This window comes from Halichoeres trimaculatus, unplaced genomic scaffold (genome assembly GCF_033239565.1).
Source record: "Halichoeres trimaculatus isolate MK-OKI-2021-1 unplaced genomic scaffold, fHalTri1.1 fHalTri1_scaffold_7, whole genome shotgun sequence".
Classification (NCBI taxonomy): domain Eukaryota; kingdom Metazoa; phylum Chordata; class Actinopteri; order Labriformes; family Labridae; genus Halichoeres; species Halichoeres trimaculatus.
In genome coordinates, this window is record NW_027437185.1 from 4,962,849 (window position 1) to 4,980,444 (window position 17,596).

Sequence of the window (17,596 nt, forward strand, 5' to 3'; positions counted from 1 at the left end):
TTTATCAGATATAGTGATGAATAATTTGATGAATATTTTACAATAAATGGATTATCCCAGTATCCCTGCATCGTGATTTGACAGCTATCATGAGCCAGGTGTTGTGTATTGTAATGTACTGAGTGAACAAGTGATTCCTTCCCATATACAAAAGTGTAGTTATTACCAGGTACACAATGTCAACGTTTCAAAACTTCATGAAATCACATTAAAACACTGATTATGATCATTATGTGTCCTTAAGGGAGCATGACTCCAAAAAACACTCCAGATAAACAAAAGCAAAGAATTAACACATGAACAGGTGACTAATAAAAACCCTGTTTGATTCTTTCTCTGAATTACCATTTTCCTGTTTTGAATGTCACTTTTAGCCTTGCTTTTGAAATGTCTCTTCTCTTCTTTCATGTTCATCAAGCTAAACTAAAAACATCCATCACAGAAAAGATCTGCACCACTTTACTGTCAGCTGTGATATGGTTACTTTTTTTTATTTCACATCAAACAACTTCTCGAGACTCTCCTTTGCCTGCTGTTTGGTGATTTTTTTCCAAGTGTCAGGAATTTCAGCAGGCTCTGCTTTGTACTTTTCAGCAAACTCGTTGTTGAACTTGGTCAGAACATATTTCCAGTAATCTGAGGCCTTGAGGCTTGTGTCTGGAGCTATTAGCCAGTCAGGGAAGATTTCTTTGTACTCCTTGTAAGGGTGCCATTTATCGTTTGTGGCAACACAGCAAAATGTTTTGCACTGATCACAGAGGAAGTGCAAATGTCAGTGGTAAGTTTTTTATTTGTAACACATATGTATCTGCCCAGACCCTTTGGTCGATGAAAGGTAGTGAAGTGCTCCTTGTGCTCTGCTGCTCCTGCCTCACAGGGTGCTTTGCAGAATGGACACTGTTTACCACATCCAACAAGTTTCTTGTACAACTCAATCTGAGGCTTTACATCAACACTGGTCAGTTTTGTTCTGATGTTTGTATTTTTGAATTCCTTTCTCAGATCTTCTGCCATGTCCTTCACACACTCTGTGAGCCACTGAGCAAACTGTTTGGGGTCGACATTATTCAGGATCATGAAAGGACCCAGAGAGTCCTCAGAAATCACCAGACTTTCAACAAGTTCCTGACGGATATCTTGAATCAGTTTCTGCAGGTTGCCTCCTTCTTTAGCTTGAGCTTTGTTTACTGCATCATTTATGCTCTGGATACTCGACCTGAGATGTTTGTCCTCAAACTTAGAGACAGACTCGTTGGTCAAGAGTTCCAGCATTTCATCAAAGATCCATTTCTTCACATATTGCTCATATGGGCTGACATAGCTCAGATAGTCTTCAAAGTTATCCTTTCTGATCAGATCTAGTAGCACAGAGTACTCGAAGAATACTCGTGTGCTGAACTTGATCCTCCTTGTCATGTCATCAATAATGTCAGGACCCAGAGACTTGCTGACAAATTTGACCACAGCAGGTTTCAAGCAGTCGTCTGTGAACTCTTTTGCCTTCTTCTGGCACTGATCTCGCTCATGAAACTCGTCCTTGAAGTTAGCTCTGAACTTCTCTTTGTTTTGGCAGAGACACCTGTAGGGATCATTCTTCTGAATGAAATCTTTATGCAGTCTCTGAAATTCTCTGGCTGCATTTGCACAGATGTGCTGTTTCAGAGAAACCTCAAAGTCTGATGGTATCTCCAGATCCTGGCTCTTTTCCAGCTTCTCATCCATCATGTGTAGAATTTCCTGAATGAAGGTGTCATGGTAGTTGTTTTTTCTCTCCACCTTCTCTTTCACAAATTGTGAACAGTCCGTTATGATACAGTCAGCTAGTTTCTGCAGGGCCTTTACCTGATCTTCGAAGCTGAGGACATTTAAGACTCTGGGCTTGGTCTGATTTAAAAAGCCTTTGGCTGAATACTTGAAAGTAATCTTTCCACAATCCTGCAGTCTCTTCTGGTTTAACAATTCCATAGCATGACTCCCTTTTTGTCTAAGATTCTCCATCAGGTGGTGAAGGACACTTCCCATGACATCAATTGTCTCTTGTTTCGGAAATGTTTGTTCATTCACCATTTTATCCCACATTGTGTCAAACTCTTCATCCAACTTTTTGTCCGTCATGTCGACTTTTTTCTTGCGACACTCTTCAATCAATGCATGTACTCTGCCTCCTAGTTCTTTGGTGTGGTTCATCTTGATTTTTTCAACTTCTTTCATTCCTCTTCTGACATCTGTTGCAGCTGTGAGTTGGTTAAACACAGAGCTTTCCATGTCTCGACGGAGACTCTTTGCACTGTTGGCAAAGTCTTCCCTGTATGGTTCAACCAGATAGACATGACCCTCTGTTTTCTTTAAGTACTCTTCCAGGTTTTTAAGGAGCTTTGTCTCCCATTTAAACAGCTCTGAGCTGGCTTCAGTTTTTAATTTCTTGAGAAGTTGACCAATGTCAGACACCTCAGATCTCACTCTACCAAAGTTGGAGATTTTTGTTTCTGCCGTGTTTGTCCAGAAGTACATTTCTTTTTTGAATTCCCATTCCCATTTGTTGTATTCTGTGCAGAGCTTCATGTATGCGTCAGCCACCAGGCTGTTTCTGAAGCTGAAGATGAAGTTTTCATGTTTGACAGCTCTCCACAGGCTTGTTATCCACTCTGTGAACTTTGGGATGTTATTAGCAGAAGCCTCATGATTTCCCAGAACTTGAAGGATGTTCTTCTTGAGCTCATAAACAGCCTCACTGTACCCTGCATTGACTGGGGCCATTGGTGGACTCCCGTTCCAGAGTCCAGGGATGTACATGTTCCCAGTGTCTGGGTTGTACTCCATCACATCAGTGAAGTTCTTGTACTCCTCCTTCTTTTCCATTCTGGCTGCTGCCTGTGTCATCTCATTTAGCTGCTCCAGGAGCAGCTCTCGTTCTCGTAGATTCTTCTCAGGGGCCGACACACCTGCCACATTCTGATGAACAAACTGACATTTGGGTTTTTTGCCCACCGCTTTCATCCTGAGGAATGCATGAACCACTATCTGTAGGATATCCTTCATTTCTGTGGAGTTCTCCATTGCAATATTGATGATAGTGATATCACTCAACCCCACAACAAGTGTTGCCAGCTCGTTGTCATGTTCGTAGCTGTTGTCCAGTTTTGAAAGCCCTGGTGACTTTAAGCCCTCAGTGTCGATGATCATCAAGAAGTCACAGCCGAGTTCTTTTTTCATGTCTTCATTTACTTTGATGAGCAACATAAAAGCCCCTCGAGTGCATCGACCACTGCTGACTGCAAACTGGACTCCAAACATGGTGTTGAGGAGAGTGGACTTCCCTGTACTTTGGACTCCAAGAACTGTGACAACCAGAATCTTGTTCCGAGGGGACACCAGCTTATTGAGCTCAGACAGAACATCAGTCACCCATCTGAGAGGGATGTTAGACGCATCACCATCAACAAGCTCAACAGGTAATCCATCCAACAACAGCTCTGCACATAGTTTGGGAAGATGCTTGAATTGTTGACGTGATGGATCTGTTTCTGGAAGGGAGACTGAGGCTTCATAGATCTGACCCATTTCACGGAAGAAGTGTTCAATCCCAAGTGAGCTGTTGGAAAGTTGCTGGTCAATTTTTTTGATTTCCTCTTTGTTTTCAGGACTTTTCTTTTGGTTTTTGTAAGCCTCTCTGAGGTCAGATAGTTTCTGTCGCGACAGATTATCGAGGTTCAGTCTCATCCATTTCAGGAAATAACACCTCTCAGTACTTGGTGTTGATATTGCACTGATGAAACGTGTCATTGGATTGGACACATCATAGGAATTCTGTTCGTTCCTGAGTTTCGCCTTCTTTTTCTGAAGATCACTTTTGTACATTTCTATGTTTTGTGACCCAACTTTTCGAAGTTGAAACTCTTCTTTCTCCAAGCGAGTCAGTTCCTTCCATGTTTCCCCTTGCAGAGGCAGCTTGGTCTCTTTGTATTTGGGGATGTCTGTAATCTCTGCAGTGATGGCGTCTGCATTTTCTTTGCAGTCTGGCTCTTTTCACAGTCTTCATCAACCCAGATTCCCAGTTCATGGGCAATGTCTACCATCTGTTCAATTTTCATCTTCATCTTTGAGTTTTCAACCACATTGTTAACTGCTTTATGCAGAATTTTTGTGAAGTCCGCATCATTCATTTGCTTTGTTCTCAGAAGGATTTGGCTGTTACTCAGGTTCATCTTTTTGGCCACCTCCTTTAGAGCATCCACACGGAGTCGCCCGCTTTTTTGGTTACCAACAAAGAAGATCTGGGCCTTGTGGTTTTGGTTTGTGAGCAGCTTGCACTCAGAGTCTAAATCGTCAAAGAACACAAAAACTGCTGCAGATGTTTGACACAAAAAAGAAAACTGTGTTTCAAAACAAGTGATGTCCCCACGAAGGTTGGCTACAGCTACTGGCTCGCTGAAAACATCCATGTTTTTGTTTCCACAAGGTAGGTACCATGAAATTTCAGTCAGTCCATTGGATATTTGTCTTGGACAGTCACCACCCTCCATGTTACGGTGAACAAAGGTATCGTGGTACTGCTGAGAGTTACTCAGAAGCTTGTTGAGGATCTCTGTCTTGGACCAGGAGCACTCACCCAGTCTGACAAAAGAAACCATTAGGAGATCAGAGACAACCAGTCTGTCTTCAATGAAGCCCTTAGATTCTGACAGTGATGAAGGTCTGTATTCTTTAACAATGTCTCTCATGGCCCAAAGCATCAGTGTGCACTGATTTGTGTCACAGTTTGGAAGCAGCAGAGGCACAGCAAACTGACACATGGACATTTTGAGTGCCAGTTCTTGTTGTACAAAACCATCAGAGCACAGAAACAGAGCAGTGATAACATCGAGGGGGTTCAGCTTATTATCTGACGGCAGACTGCCAAGAAGTTTATCTAAATCAAACTGTGCTTCATATGATTCAGGATCACTGACTGATTCACATGCAGATGTTAACTGAACATTCCTTGCTGTCACATTAACCATCATCAGTTTCTTTAGGAAATACCATGGAAGGTCTGAGTTACACTGAGGAGGTTCATCACTGATGGTCTTCTCATCAATCTGAAGAATTTTGCTCAGGGTCAGCTTCTCTTGGTAAAGGTGCTCCAGTCCCAGGTCCTTCAGGAGACGCTCCAGATGTGTCTCTGTGGGAATGTATCATTATGTTATATGTATGTGTATATATGTTAGTCCATGTTTATTAACCCATATGCAACCCAGGTCACTGACCTAAAACAATTGTCATTCACATGTAAAGATAAATTGTGCAAAGAACAGGTTAAGTATTGCTTATCAACCATTGCCAGTGTTTATGCCAGATCTCCTGTTGTTTTCGTGTATCTCACATTGTTTGGTTGGTTTTACAGTGATACGAATGGCCAATAATTGGCCTAGATTTAACTTAACCAGGCAGTGTTTTATAGAAGACAGTGGTGCTCAAAGCATGAAGCGCTTGACTCCAGTCAGCATGGGCGTTGTTACAGCATGTATGAATCATTTAATCATTTAAGATTTGATCTTATTTAATTAAATTTTAAAAGCTAAGTTTATATATGAATAAGTTAAAAAGTTGAACTTAAGACAAGTTGAGCCCAGATTGGATGACAGTACTCGGTGAGGATTAAATTTTGGAATTAGTGAGCTGATGCACAAATTACACTGACTGGCAATAACCTCTTTCCTGCACACATTCAACTATTGACATGACTATTAGGTCAAACTGAGTGACAAAAATCCCCAAACAGGGCTGATTCAAGCTGAAAAAACAATGACTGCACGCAGGAGATTCCCTGGTGTTAAACCTCCAGTGTTAGGCCAGTTCAGAGTAAATGTTAAATTCTTGGTGTTGTTTTGAGGTATTTAACTCTGTGCTGGTGTTAAACCATTCTGCATCACTGACTGATTCACACTCAGATGTTAACTGAACATTCCTTGTTGTCACATTAACCATCATCAGTTTCTTTAGAAAATACCATGGAAGGTCTAAATTACACTTAGGAGGTTCATCACCAGAAGTGTCTCTGTGGGAATGTCCATTTTTATTTTCTGTTTATGTCTATGTCTATATATATGAGCCAATGTTTATTAACCCATATTAAACTAAATGATCTAGTAATAGTACCCAGCCCAAGTTGTTACATCCTGTTTAAAACTAAGTGCTGAAAAATAATCTAGACCATAGCAGATAATTATACTGTACGCTGCAAAAATCAAAACAAAACAAAACAAAAACAACAAACAAAAATTACAACTGTAAAAAAAAAAAAGTAAAAGTACTGACAGCAAAGTTTCCAGGCGCATACTGTAAAATTACAATCAAACATTCTAACATAGAACTATGTGAATTAATCGTAAAATACAGCTCTAGATTTTACAGTAACAAATAATTAAAACACAGTGTTACATCATTTATAAATGTCCATTATACTGTAAAATAGCATAAATTCAGTCAAAACACATTCAAATCAGATTCAAGTTGGGTCCTATCACAAGGTTTAGGGCAGAAATTACCCCTACAGCAGTGTTTTTGTGCAGCAGAAGCCCAGAGCGCACGCACCAAACACCCCCTCCCTGCACCTGTGCCGGTTTCCTCTGCACTCAGACGGGGCTATATTTTACTTGACCAAAAACACAAATAAACAAACTCCTACTGAAAGAATCTGATATTGGTCTGCATTCACGCTTTAGAGAATTTTCAGCGCGTTAGTTTCACACAAAAACACCGCTAAATAAGGCTCTTTTTTTCTTTTTTACATTTTTTGAAATCTTTTTTTACAGTCAGGTCCAGTATTATTACAGTTATTTCACGCAGTTTTTTGTTTTAACAATGTTTTACTGTAATTTTATGGTATCCGTCTGGAAACTTTGCTGCCAGTGCTTTTGCCATTTTTTAAAAAACTTTTTTATTTATTAATTTATTTTTTTTCAGTGTATTGCTACCATAAGTGAAGAGGGTACAGGGTCCATCTATACGCTATTTGTGGCGTAATACCCCAAACATAACCATCCAGGATGTTATTTTACAAATAATTTCTGCAATTTTAAAGTTTTATTTCTTTTTAAAAATGAGAAAAAAATGTTTAAGAAAATTAAGGGTTAAGAACGGGAAAATAATGTATTTCTTTTAAAATTACAGACAATTTTCTTTAAGTATTATTTTTTCTACAGTGTAGTGTACAGTGGTACTACAAAAAAGCTCACATAAGTGACTAGTCAGAAAGTAAAATGCAGATAGGGGGTATGATTTAAGTAGCTATTCTATCCTCCTCTGACTGTAATATACAGTTTATACCACGAGGTGGTGCCAAAGATCACAGTGCTTAAAGTTTTGCCCTGCATGTTTTTTTATGTTCCCGACTGAACACACCTGATTCAAATGATCAGCTCGTCATCAAGCTCTGCTTGAGCCTGATAATGAGCCATTCATTTGAATCAGGTGTGCTGGAGTGGGGTAACATCAAAAACATGCAGGGCAGGGGGGCCCAGGACCAGGATTGGGTAAGACTGAACTAACACATCAGCTATATTTCTCACAGCTGTAGGTCACAGCTTAGAGCAAAATCAAATGGTGGACTCAGCCTCATAGTTTTTTGACATTTCACCCTGGACTTTAGCTCTGTCTAAACTGCACAGTGCAGAGAGAGAATTCACTGCCAGGCCACTAAACAGTAAAGGTGATGTCCTGTTTTTGGCTACGTTCACATTTTACATGCTTTCTGCTGATACACTAGACTGTATCTCCATGACAAGGCAGGGCACCTCTTACGTAGTGTTCATGTTTCCTCTGGTAAGAATACATTTACTCATTTGAGACATTTCTGTTGAGTTTCTAGTGAGTAAATTCTCAAGGAGGACTTCTGAGTATTTAAAAGGAGACTTATTTTTAATCTCAGTGGCTTTGTACAGAGTTTTGGGATTTTGAGTGAATAATGAGTCTTAATTAATGCAATTGAACATATTTTTCATGACTGTTTCATGCTCAGTTCTAAAAAGTTCAAGGCTTTTCAGTATGGCTTATTTAAAAATGCCTAACCAGAATTTATTGAAAAAAAGTTAAGGACTTCTGAGTCAACATCAAGTTATCTCTTAACAAGCTCTTTGTTACAACCTCACCTTTCGTTTTGCCTGCTCTGTCAGTCTTTGACATGCTTGGAGTTTCCTCTTCAGCCCCACAGTAAAGATCATCAAATAAATCTTCGTCATTGGTTTCCTTAAAGAAAGAAGACAGAAAAATAAACTAAAACATTTGAGGATTTATTACCTCATGGACATAATTTCAGGGCAGGTTTTTTGATACCAATTTCTTTTATTTTATCATACATAAAATCATTTCATTATAAATGCATTTACCTCCATTTTGTGTGTGCTCTCAGTCTCCCCACATTTCTGCAGGATTACTAGACCAGCATCTCACTGAGAATAATGAGAAAAAAAAAATCTTTCAAACAAGAACAAGAAACTGAGACAAATCCACTCACCACATAAAAAAAAGACTTTAACTCCAGCCACTGTGTTTTGTTTAACAAAAATGTTCAAAACATTTTTTTTTTTTAAATCAAGACAAGATCACAACAATTTATCTCCAATCAAAATGTTTTAACAAAATGCCCTCACCAAGACAAAACTATCAAACAATGAGGGATCTAGAAAACTCACCTTTGTGGAATAGATGTTCTCATTTCAAACTTGCAGCTTTTTCTGAAGAAGTTTTCCTTTAGGATCAGTGTACATTCACAATATGCAGTACACAGCTGTCAGAGGCTCAGTCTGAGCTCACACTCCCTTCTCTTTCTTTTGTACTGCTCCAGTGACACTTTCACTTTTGATTTAAAAGTCTCCTCCTTACTGATCAGGTGGTTTCTGGGAAAAGGCAGTTTCCCTAAAATGGTTTGATGGAATTTCAATAAAACTCATCTTTGATTAAAATGTTTAAAAGCAATTTCTAACAAAGTTGTTTTTCTCTCATCCTGTGTGCAAAAGGAAGACAAATATTTTCCAGTGTAAGCTGCTTACATGGGCTGCAAGATGGCACAACGGTGAGCAGTAACAGTGAAAATATTGCCGTCAAAATTTGGAATAATACGAATTCTAACACTTAATTTTGTTTAAAAGCCTTTAGGTATGTGTTTATTTAACAGCTTCCGGGCTCAGCAGCTGTCTTATAAAATTGAATAAAACCTTTAAAAAATTAATCATGTCATTCGTGTGTCTTCCTCATAGACTGTATAAAACATGGACCAAGCATCTGCAACGTCACCTGCCTGTTCCTGAAACCATGAAATGAAGCCAATCTGCGGACGCAGCCACCTTGGCTATAACGCGGGCTGTGAGTTTTTCTTCAAGCAGCTACATGGCACCCGGCCATCACGTGACCTGAGCTGTGCCTCTGATTGGAAAATCAAACAATCCTAATGACTTCTAAGCAGTGTTGGTCATTTTACTTTAAAAAAGTAATTAGTTACAGTTACAAATTTCTTCTCCAAAAAGGAATTAGATTAGTAACTCATTTACCTCACTGTAAGAGTAATTAGTTACTCAGCAAAGTAACTGTGACGTTATTTTTCATGTTTAACAGAGTGGCTTTGTCTCCCTCGCTGGCTGCATTTGGGCTCGGGGTTGGGTTAGCAGCAGGAGCAGAAGTATAAAAACACTTTTATCGAAAACAAAACAAAGCTAATTAGTTACTGACTTAAATATACTTCTCTTGAGCTGGTTATATGGCTTTATATTAAAGTCGAAACACAACAAGAAAACAGGACGTACAGCTGATATTCAAATATTATCTTTTTAACTTTGAACAGACTCTCTCTGAATTATGTTTATTTGTGAATGATTCAGTATATTTGTTGCAATAAATAAGTTTTTGCATTTTTCTGTTCAGCCAGTATGGATTTTATTTTTTTATTTTTATTTTTTTTTTGGATTTTATTTTTAATTGATAGAACAGATTAATGATTTATGTGTGTATGGTAAAACATCGATGGTGGGTACACTTAATGCAGGAGTGTAGTCTGGTTTATTCTAGTGTGTATACTCTGATGAAGTTCTCAAATGGATATACACCGTCCACTGAAAACACCTCTGAGTCCCATTCATGGGCCTCCACCCACAGGTTGAGAACCACTGCACAAGTACAAGACTGCACAAGTTTCCTCAGTCCTCGGTGGATTTCTAAGAGTCCTGGCTTACAGTCCTTGTCTGTGTGTGTGCTTGCGTGTTTGCACGTGTGTGTGTGTGTGTGTGTGTGTGTGTGTGTGTGTGTGTGTGTGTGTGTGTGTGTGTGTGTGTGTGTGTGTGTGTGTGTGTTTGTGTGTGTGTGTGTGTGTGTGTGTGTGTGAATGTGTGTGTGTGTGTGTGTGTGAATGTGTGGGGGGGGGGCACATCATTTTGCACATAATTTTGCGTGTGAGTGGTTGTCTGTGTTAAATATGGGGTGGAGGGTAGGTGGGATCCTCTATTTCATCTGTATCTCCCTGATCTGCTTGTTTATTGTAATGTACATCACTTTGTGATACATCTCATGCATTAAATGTGCTTTATGAATACAGTTTATTATTATTATTATTATTATTATTATTATTATTACTAAGTAGATTCAATTTGAAGCTTGATCCTTTGAAGATTGTTTTTACAGTATGGGGAATAAGTGATGCAGGTGACTCCAGGACTAATAGATCATTTAACAGCTCAGAGCTGGGCTGATGAAGAATGTTGAGTTTTGATGAATCAAATGGCTGACTCGTCATTTCTTATGTCATTTTTTCTGAAAAGTTCATATTAACTATCAAGACAGCTTTTTAATAATAAAATCAGACAAAGTGACGGAGAGGAGCGCACACACAAAGACGCAGGGGAATTCAAATCAAAACAGAGAAGGTAAACTGATGAACGGGAAAGTGAAACTTAAGTCACACAACCATGTTATAAGTATCTCTGCGCTCTTTGTAGTGGTTATACCAGAGTATGACATAGACTACACCACTGCCTTATTGTTCTGAGCTCTGAACACAGAAACAGAAACAGCAGCTCCGTTTTATTTTACAAAAACATACAAACAAAAAAACGAAGAAAAACCCTGCTCAGACTACAGGCTCATTCGGAGCAGAATAGACCGGCCGTTCGGGAATCTTCCCGAACCTCCCGATGGCAGCCCGCCCCTGATCAACCCCCTCCCCTCTCTCTCCCTCCTCCTTCTTGTTCTCACCAGGAAGCTGATGTGTGTGTGGTCAAAAGCTGACACTTGCCCTTCATTCAACCTAATTAAAGTAACTCGCCACTTCATATTCTCAGTAACGATAACGGCGTTGGAACAATGGGAAAAGGAATTTATTTGATTATTCGTTACTGAAAAAGAAATAACGCCGTTACTAATGCCGTTATACTCTAACGCCGTTATAACCAACACTGCTTGTAAGCCGCTGAGATAGAAAAAAATTGACACACTGTACAGTATGTGCAGATCATGAAATCAGCGTTTTAGACCCAAGCTGTTTTTTGAACTAGGCTGTAAATGTGTTTTAAATGCTGTAAAAGTCTGTTTTTATGGCTGGGTGTGGACGTGACTTTCAGTCTTTCTGCAGCCAGACTCAAGAGGATTCTCAATGAAAAGCAACTTTTAGCACTTCTGCATAGGCTTCATTTTTACTAACCGGATGTTGCCCCTTGGTCTTCCTCTGTGCTCCGGTGAGCTGGCCGCGTGGAGTAAACAAACGATATGATTGTCTGGACTGAAAGAAGCTATTGTTGTATTAACTGGAGTAGCAGCACCCACCCAGTGTCTAGCCAAGAACATCTGAAAAAAATGCTATATGAAAGTGATCAACTCTCCTGGGCCTGGTCACAGATCACAGGTCACAGATCCAGACAGGACTATGAGTCCTGTCTGGATCTGGACCAAGGTCTACCATTTGGTTATGCCTGCTTTAAACAGTCCTCACTCATGGTTACAATAATTATGTGTTTATCTGCAATATCAACCCATTTTTTGCAATCAAATGTTCTACATATGGTTTAGTTTTTGAGTACAGTCTATGCCCTATTTTCAGCAGGGTCTCATATCCACTGTGTTCCCTCCTTACTCACTTTACAAAACAGCAAAATTGACTTTGCCAAAGCCATTGTCTTGAAATGTAAAGGAGCACTTTTTTGAGGTTTGGAAACAGAGAATATTCAATTGAAAATTCTGAGAATTTAGCTTAGCTTGTTTTTATGGAATGAATTTCCTATCTTAAATCAAGAGCATTTTAAACTGATTTGAGAGCAGAATTTAATAAATTTCGTGCTCAGATTTTGTGATATTGTCTCTCAAAACTCTGCTCTTGTGCTCATATTTGCTCAAATAAGACTGAAATCAAAGGGCCTGCCCATATGTGATGCTCTGTGAACAACAGCGAACACACCCATAAACAAATAGGGATAATCAGATTGATCAATACTAGCCACTGTGCTCCACACAGAAAAAAAAAAACAACTTTTAATATTTACTTAAAAATAAAATCCTCATAACAATTTTACACTCAGAATTATTGAGAAAATGTTACTGCTGTAATATCAAGTAAAACTTTTTTAACACCATTGAGTGTTAAGTGTTGAAGGTCAAGTGTTTTTTTTCAGTGTGGAATACAGTGAAACACTTCTGAGATAATACTGAGTACAGTAATATAATGATATTAACTGGTTATGTGGACTTTAGCTTTCAGCTCTGGAGCCTGGTTAAAACAATGAATAAACACAGAACTGAAAGTAGAGCTGCTGTATTGGAAATGTTGAGAGTATAAAGTCACTTGAACCATTGGATTTAAAATAGATACACTGATACATAAATGTTTTCATTTTTGTGCCACCCTGGCGTGACCTGCCCATCCCAAACTGGTAAAGCTGGTTCCCCAGCATTCCTGTTTCATTGTCTTGGTAGGGTGTGATTTCCAGTTTCAACCTGTCAAACAGAGACATTGGTTTGAAAAGCTGCACAGCAGTTAGGAGGGGTCTGAACTGCGTGTGCTCAAACTGTGTCCTTATGCCCGGTTATAAAGCTGCTCGCGCAGATTTCCTGCGCTCACACTCGGGTCCTTCCTCTTGCACAGCAAGAGAATTGTCAATTGGTTGAAGTGATGAATTTTTTTTAATCAATCCAACCCAATATTTTTATGTTAAGGTTTCCAATGTATTTTTGTTATTCATATAAACGTAAAACTCTGCGTTGCTTCATCTATTAAAAAGAAGTAGTTGGACTAACTTAAATGGATTGCTTCAATTGGTCACACCTAAATAAATTAAATTCTTTGAATTGGAAATTAACAAGTTCATTTAAAACAACTTAAAAGGCCAAATAAACTAATTTTTTTAATTCTTCTCAAATCAACATTTTGCATCAATCCAACATATAGTTTTAAGTTGTTTTAACTCAATAATCTGCAAAACCTAAAAGGAAAAATCATGGATGAGGAGGGAACACTGTGGATATGAGAGCCTGAAGCACATTTGGATTACCATGAGGGGCCAGTGTGTCTGTGCTCCATGGCATGGACCAGCTGGCTGTCTGTGGTCCACTACACTGGCTGCCTGGCTGGCTGTCTGTGCGTGCTCCAGAGCACAGGCTGTTTGGCTGCCTGGCTGTGCTCCAGGGTATAGGCTGCTTGTCCTGGCTGCCTGTGCTCCATGGCAGGGAGGGCTCCAATTAAAATACTCTCAGTAATGGTAATTTGAATATAACTGAAGACAAACCCACTTTGTCATTTCAGATCATAAATTTAGCCCATCATTAAGTTTCATTTATTAACATATAAAACATTAAACATGCTCAAAGGTACACGGTCCATGCCACAGTGCACAGACAGCAGGTTTATGCCATGTGGAGCACAGAAAGCCTGTGCGCTTGGCAGGTTAGCATCCTAAAGTACAGTGGGGTCTAATATCCACTGCATTTCCTCCTCACTCAGGGTTTGAAATGAGTCAGTTCAATAGGCCGTAAAGTAAACTTTACAAGGAGACATAAAGTAAACTCAACTTAAGACTTTTAGTCATATTTACTAACCTTTTTGGTGCAATAGTTTTTCTATAATGTGACAAGTTGAGCTTACTTAAAAGTAAGACTTTACTTCAAGGTTTTGCAAATTATTAAGTTGAAACAACTGAAAACTTAAAGTTGGACTGATGCCAAATGTTGATTTGAGAACAATCAAATTATTAACTTCATTTAACTTAATCAATTGTATTGATTGAACTTATTAACTTATAACTTGATTTATTTAGGTGTGACCAATTGAAGCAATAATTTAAGTTAATCCAACTGTTTTCTTTTTTCAGTGCACAGAACTGAAAGTAGAGCTGCTGTATTGGAAATGTTGAGAGTATAAAGTCACTTGAAGCATTGGGTTTAAAGTAGATACACTGATACATAATTGTTTTTCATTTTTGTGCCACCCTGGCGTGACCTGCCCATCCCAAACTGGTAAAGCTGGTTCCCCAGCATTCCTGTTTCATTGTCTTGGTAGGGTGTGATTTCCAGTTTCAACCTGTCAAACAGAGACATTGGTTTGAAAAGCTGCACAGCAGTTAGGAGGGGTCTGAGCCTGAACTACATTCAGTTTCTTTAAATGTCAATCTGCTGCTGACATGCAGGGTGTACATCCACAGTGTAGTGCAGCTCTCAGGATCACCCAGTAGGTGCTGGCAGTGATTTTCTTTCAGCTACCCAGTCTTGGCCAGCAGCAGCTTATCACAGAGCAGGTGTGTTAACATCAAAAGGGCGGGGCACATGCAGGAAAGCCTGTACACTATTGGTTGTTGGGTTTTGAGTGACGGGTGTTTAATCCAATTATGAAGATTATAATGCATTAATTCAGGGGTTAACATGAAGGTAAAACAGGAGGAGCAATGCTGTATTTATTTCTTCTTTTTTATTTAGGTATTTATTTATTTATATATATATATATATATATATATATATATATATATATATATATATATATATATATATATATATATATATATATATATATATATATATATATATATATATATATATATTTGTTTGCACAGGTAGGTGTCTCCTCCTGCTGGGCTCTAGGCCTGCCGCACCTCCACCGGTGCCCGTTATGCTAGCTGCGGGGTCTTCAGCTGAGGACCACCATTCACCAATGTTTCGCCCCTTAGCCCAGAACATCTCCTGGTGGCGGGGCAGTGATCAGGGACGTCTCCCTGTCACCCCCCGCAGCTAGCCTTTCTTAGTAGTTGCTCGCTCCCCATGCCTTGTCCCGCCTCCTCAGCCAAAGCCAGAAACTTGCCTTCTCTGCCTCTTCAGCCAGCTCCTTGGTGGCTTTGTGTAGCTCTTTGCCCCTCAGCCCAAGCTCTTTCAACAGCCGAGTTGTTGAAACACCCACAAAGCCCCTGGTGCCCACCTCCACTGGAAAGAGTCTTGTTCTCCAGCCATTCTCCCTGCATTCAGCCGCTAGGTCAGTGTACTTTGCCCTTTTCCTCTCATAGGCGCCCTCCATACCCTCCTCCCATGGCACTGTCAGCTCCACCAGGAGCACAGCCTTCTCTTCCTTTGTCCACAGCACCATGTCTGGCCGAAGTGTGGTGTCACAGATCTCTCCTGGGAAATGGAGCTGCCTGCCCAAGTCCACCTCCATTCTCCACTCCACTCCTAACGACAGAAGAGAGGGTGCTGGTCTTCTTGAGACAGACTCCCTGGCTTCCCCCTCCCTCAGGAATTGCGTCCACAGTTGTGTTCCCAGATGGCTCCCATTCCTCGCCTCCTGCCTTCTCTTCTCCACCACCTCTGCCAGCTTTCTCAGCACCTGATCGTGCCGCCATCGGTACCTGCCTTGAGATAGCGCGGTCCTGCATCCTGACAGGGTGTGTTGAAGGGAAGCACTGATGGTCCCGCAGAGGTCGCAGGCCTGCTCTACGCCCAGCCACTGTTGGAGGTTTTGGGGGGAGGGCAAGGTGTCATAAGTTGCCCTGAGGAGGAAGCTGAGTCGTGCCTGTGGCAGTTTCCAAATGTCTGCCCAGCTCATCACCCGACCCACAGCCCCCTCCCCTGCTGCCCTTGTGCCACTGACCTAACCCTGTACTCTTCCTCCGCCATCTTCGTCACCTCAGTGATCACAAGGTCCTTCCTCTCTCTTCTGTTTGCCCTAGACCACATCTTAGGCAGGTCTCCCCATCCAAGGCCAGCGCGCCCTGTCTGGACTTTGCCAACCACCTCTTGATGCTGCAGCCTGCCCACTGCTTTCTGCACCTCCTCTTGGGCCTTCCATTTCCTCCCAGTGACCACCCGGGCTTTCATGTCCCTCACCGTCTCATCTGAGGAGTCCCTCAGCTCCATCACCAGCCTAGCCTTCTCCTGCCTGTACCCTACGGTGATCGATTTCAGGGGGAGCTGGAGTATGTTCTTTCCATACAGGCTGGCTGACGAGTGGCACCTTGGGAGCCCTAGCCACTTGCGGATGAACGAGCTGGCTTTTGCGTCCATCTTGCTTACAGCCGACGAAGTGACCTCACACAGCTTCAGTGGCCACATTATCCTTGGGTGTAGTGTAAAGTTAAAACACCAGACCTTGAATTTCCCTGGCAACTGGCTAGCATCGATTTTAGCCAGGCCTTCAGAGAGTTGCTGCAGCGTGGTCTTCCCTATCTCCTTGTCTGAGAGGCTGGCTGTATAATGCCTCCCCAGACTCCTGATGGGCTGATCTGCAATGACTGGAATGTCTTCTCCGCCAATGGTGAATGTGACCCTGTCGTTCCGCACCCCCTTCCGGAGGGACAGGCTCCTCGACTTCCTTGCCTTGAACTTCATCCTGGCCCAGGTGATCAGCTCATCTAGTCTCTTCATGAGCCTAGATGTGCAAGGGGCAGTTTGGAGCAAGCATGTGATGTCATCCATGTAACTCCTGAGTGGGGGGAGCTTTCGTCCTGTCGGAAGGCGGGCTCCTCCCACCACCTGTCTTGCTCCGATTAAGATGACTTCAAATGCTGTAATGAAGAGGATGGGGGGAATTGAACATCCCATTGCGATCCCAACTTCCAGCTGCTAACAGACGGTGGTGGAATTTGTCAACATGAAGCACAGGTGCAGGTCCTGGTAGTAGCTCTTCACCATAGCCCTGATGTTCTGTGGGATGTGAAAGAAGTCGAGGGCAAATGCAATCAGGCTGTGTGGCACTGAACCATAGGCATTTGCCAAATCCAGCCACACCACATGCAGGTCTTTCTTTTCCCTCTTGGCAGACTGAATTTGCTCCCAAATCATGGTGGCATGTTCCACACACCCAGGGAAGCCTGGGATCCCGGCCTTCTGGCAACTGGTGTCAATGTAGCCATTCTCCATCAAAAAGGAAGTCACTCTTCTCGCCATTACTGCGAAGAATATCTTCCCCTCCACATTCAACAGGGCTTTACTCCTGAATTGCTCAATGGTCCTGGAGTTCTGTTCCTTGGGGATGAACACTGCCAATCCTCTTCTCCACTGTGAGGGAATGGACTGTTTAGTCCAAGCTGTCCTCATCAGAGTCCATAGCAGCTGCAACACTCTTGGGCAGTTTTTATACAACTTATATGGAATTCCATTTGGCCCT

At 41.2% G+C, this 17,596-nt stretch overlaps 1 protein-coding gene across 1 annotated transcript; it reads right to left on the minus strand.

The window, feature by feature from the left end:
* Window positions 1-490: 490 nt before the first annotated feature.
* Window positions 491-17,031, minus strand: LOC141793897 (interferon-induced very large GTPase 1-like). The gene is given in 6 exon segments (XM_074674768.1): window positions 491-742; window positions 745-4,023; window positions 4,026-5,161; window positions 8,130-8,226; window positions 15,302-15,937; window positions 16,087-17,031. Coding segments are annotated over 6 exon segments (6,345 nt in total).
* Between the last annotated feature and the right edge of the window lie 565 nt (window positions 17,032-17,596).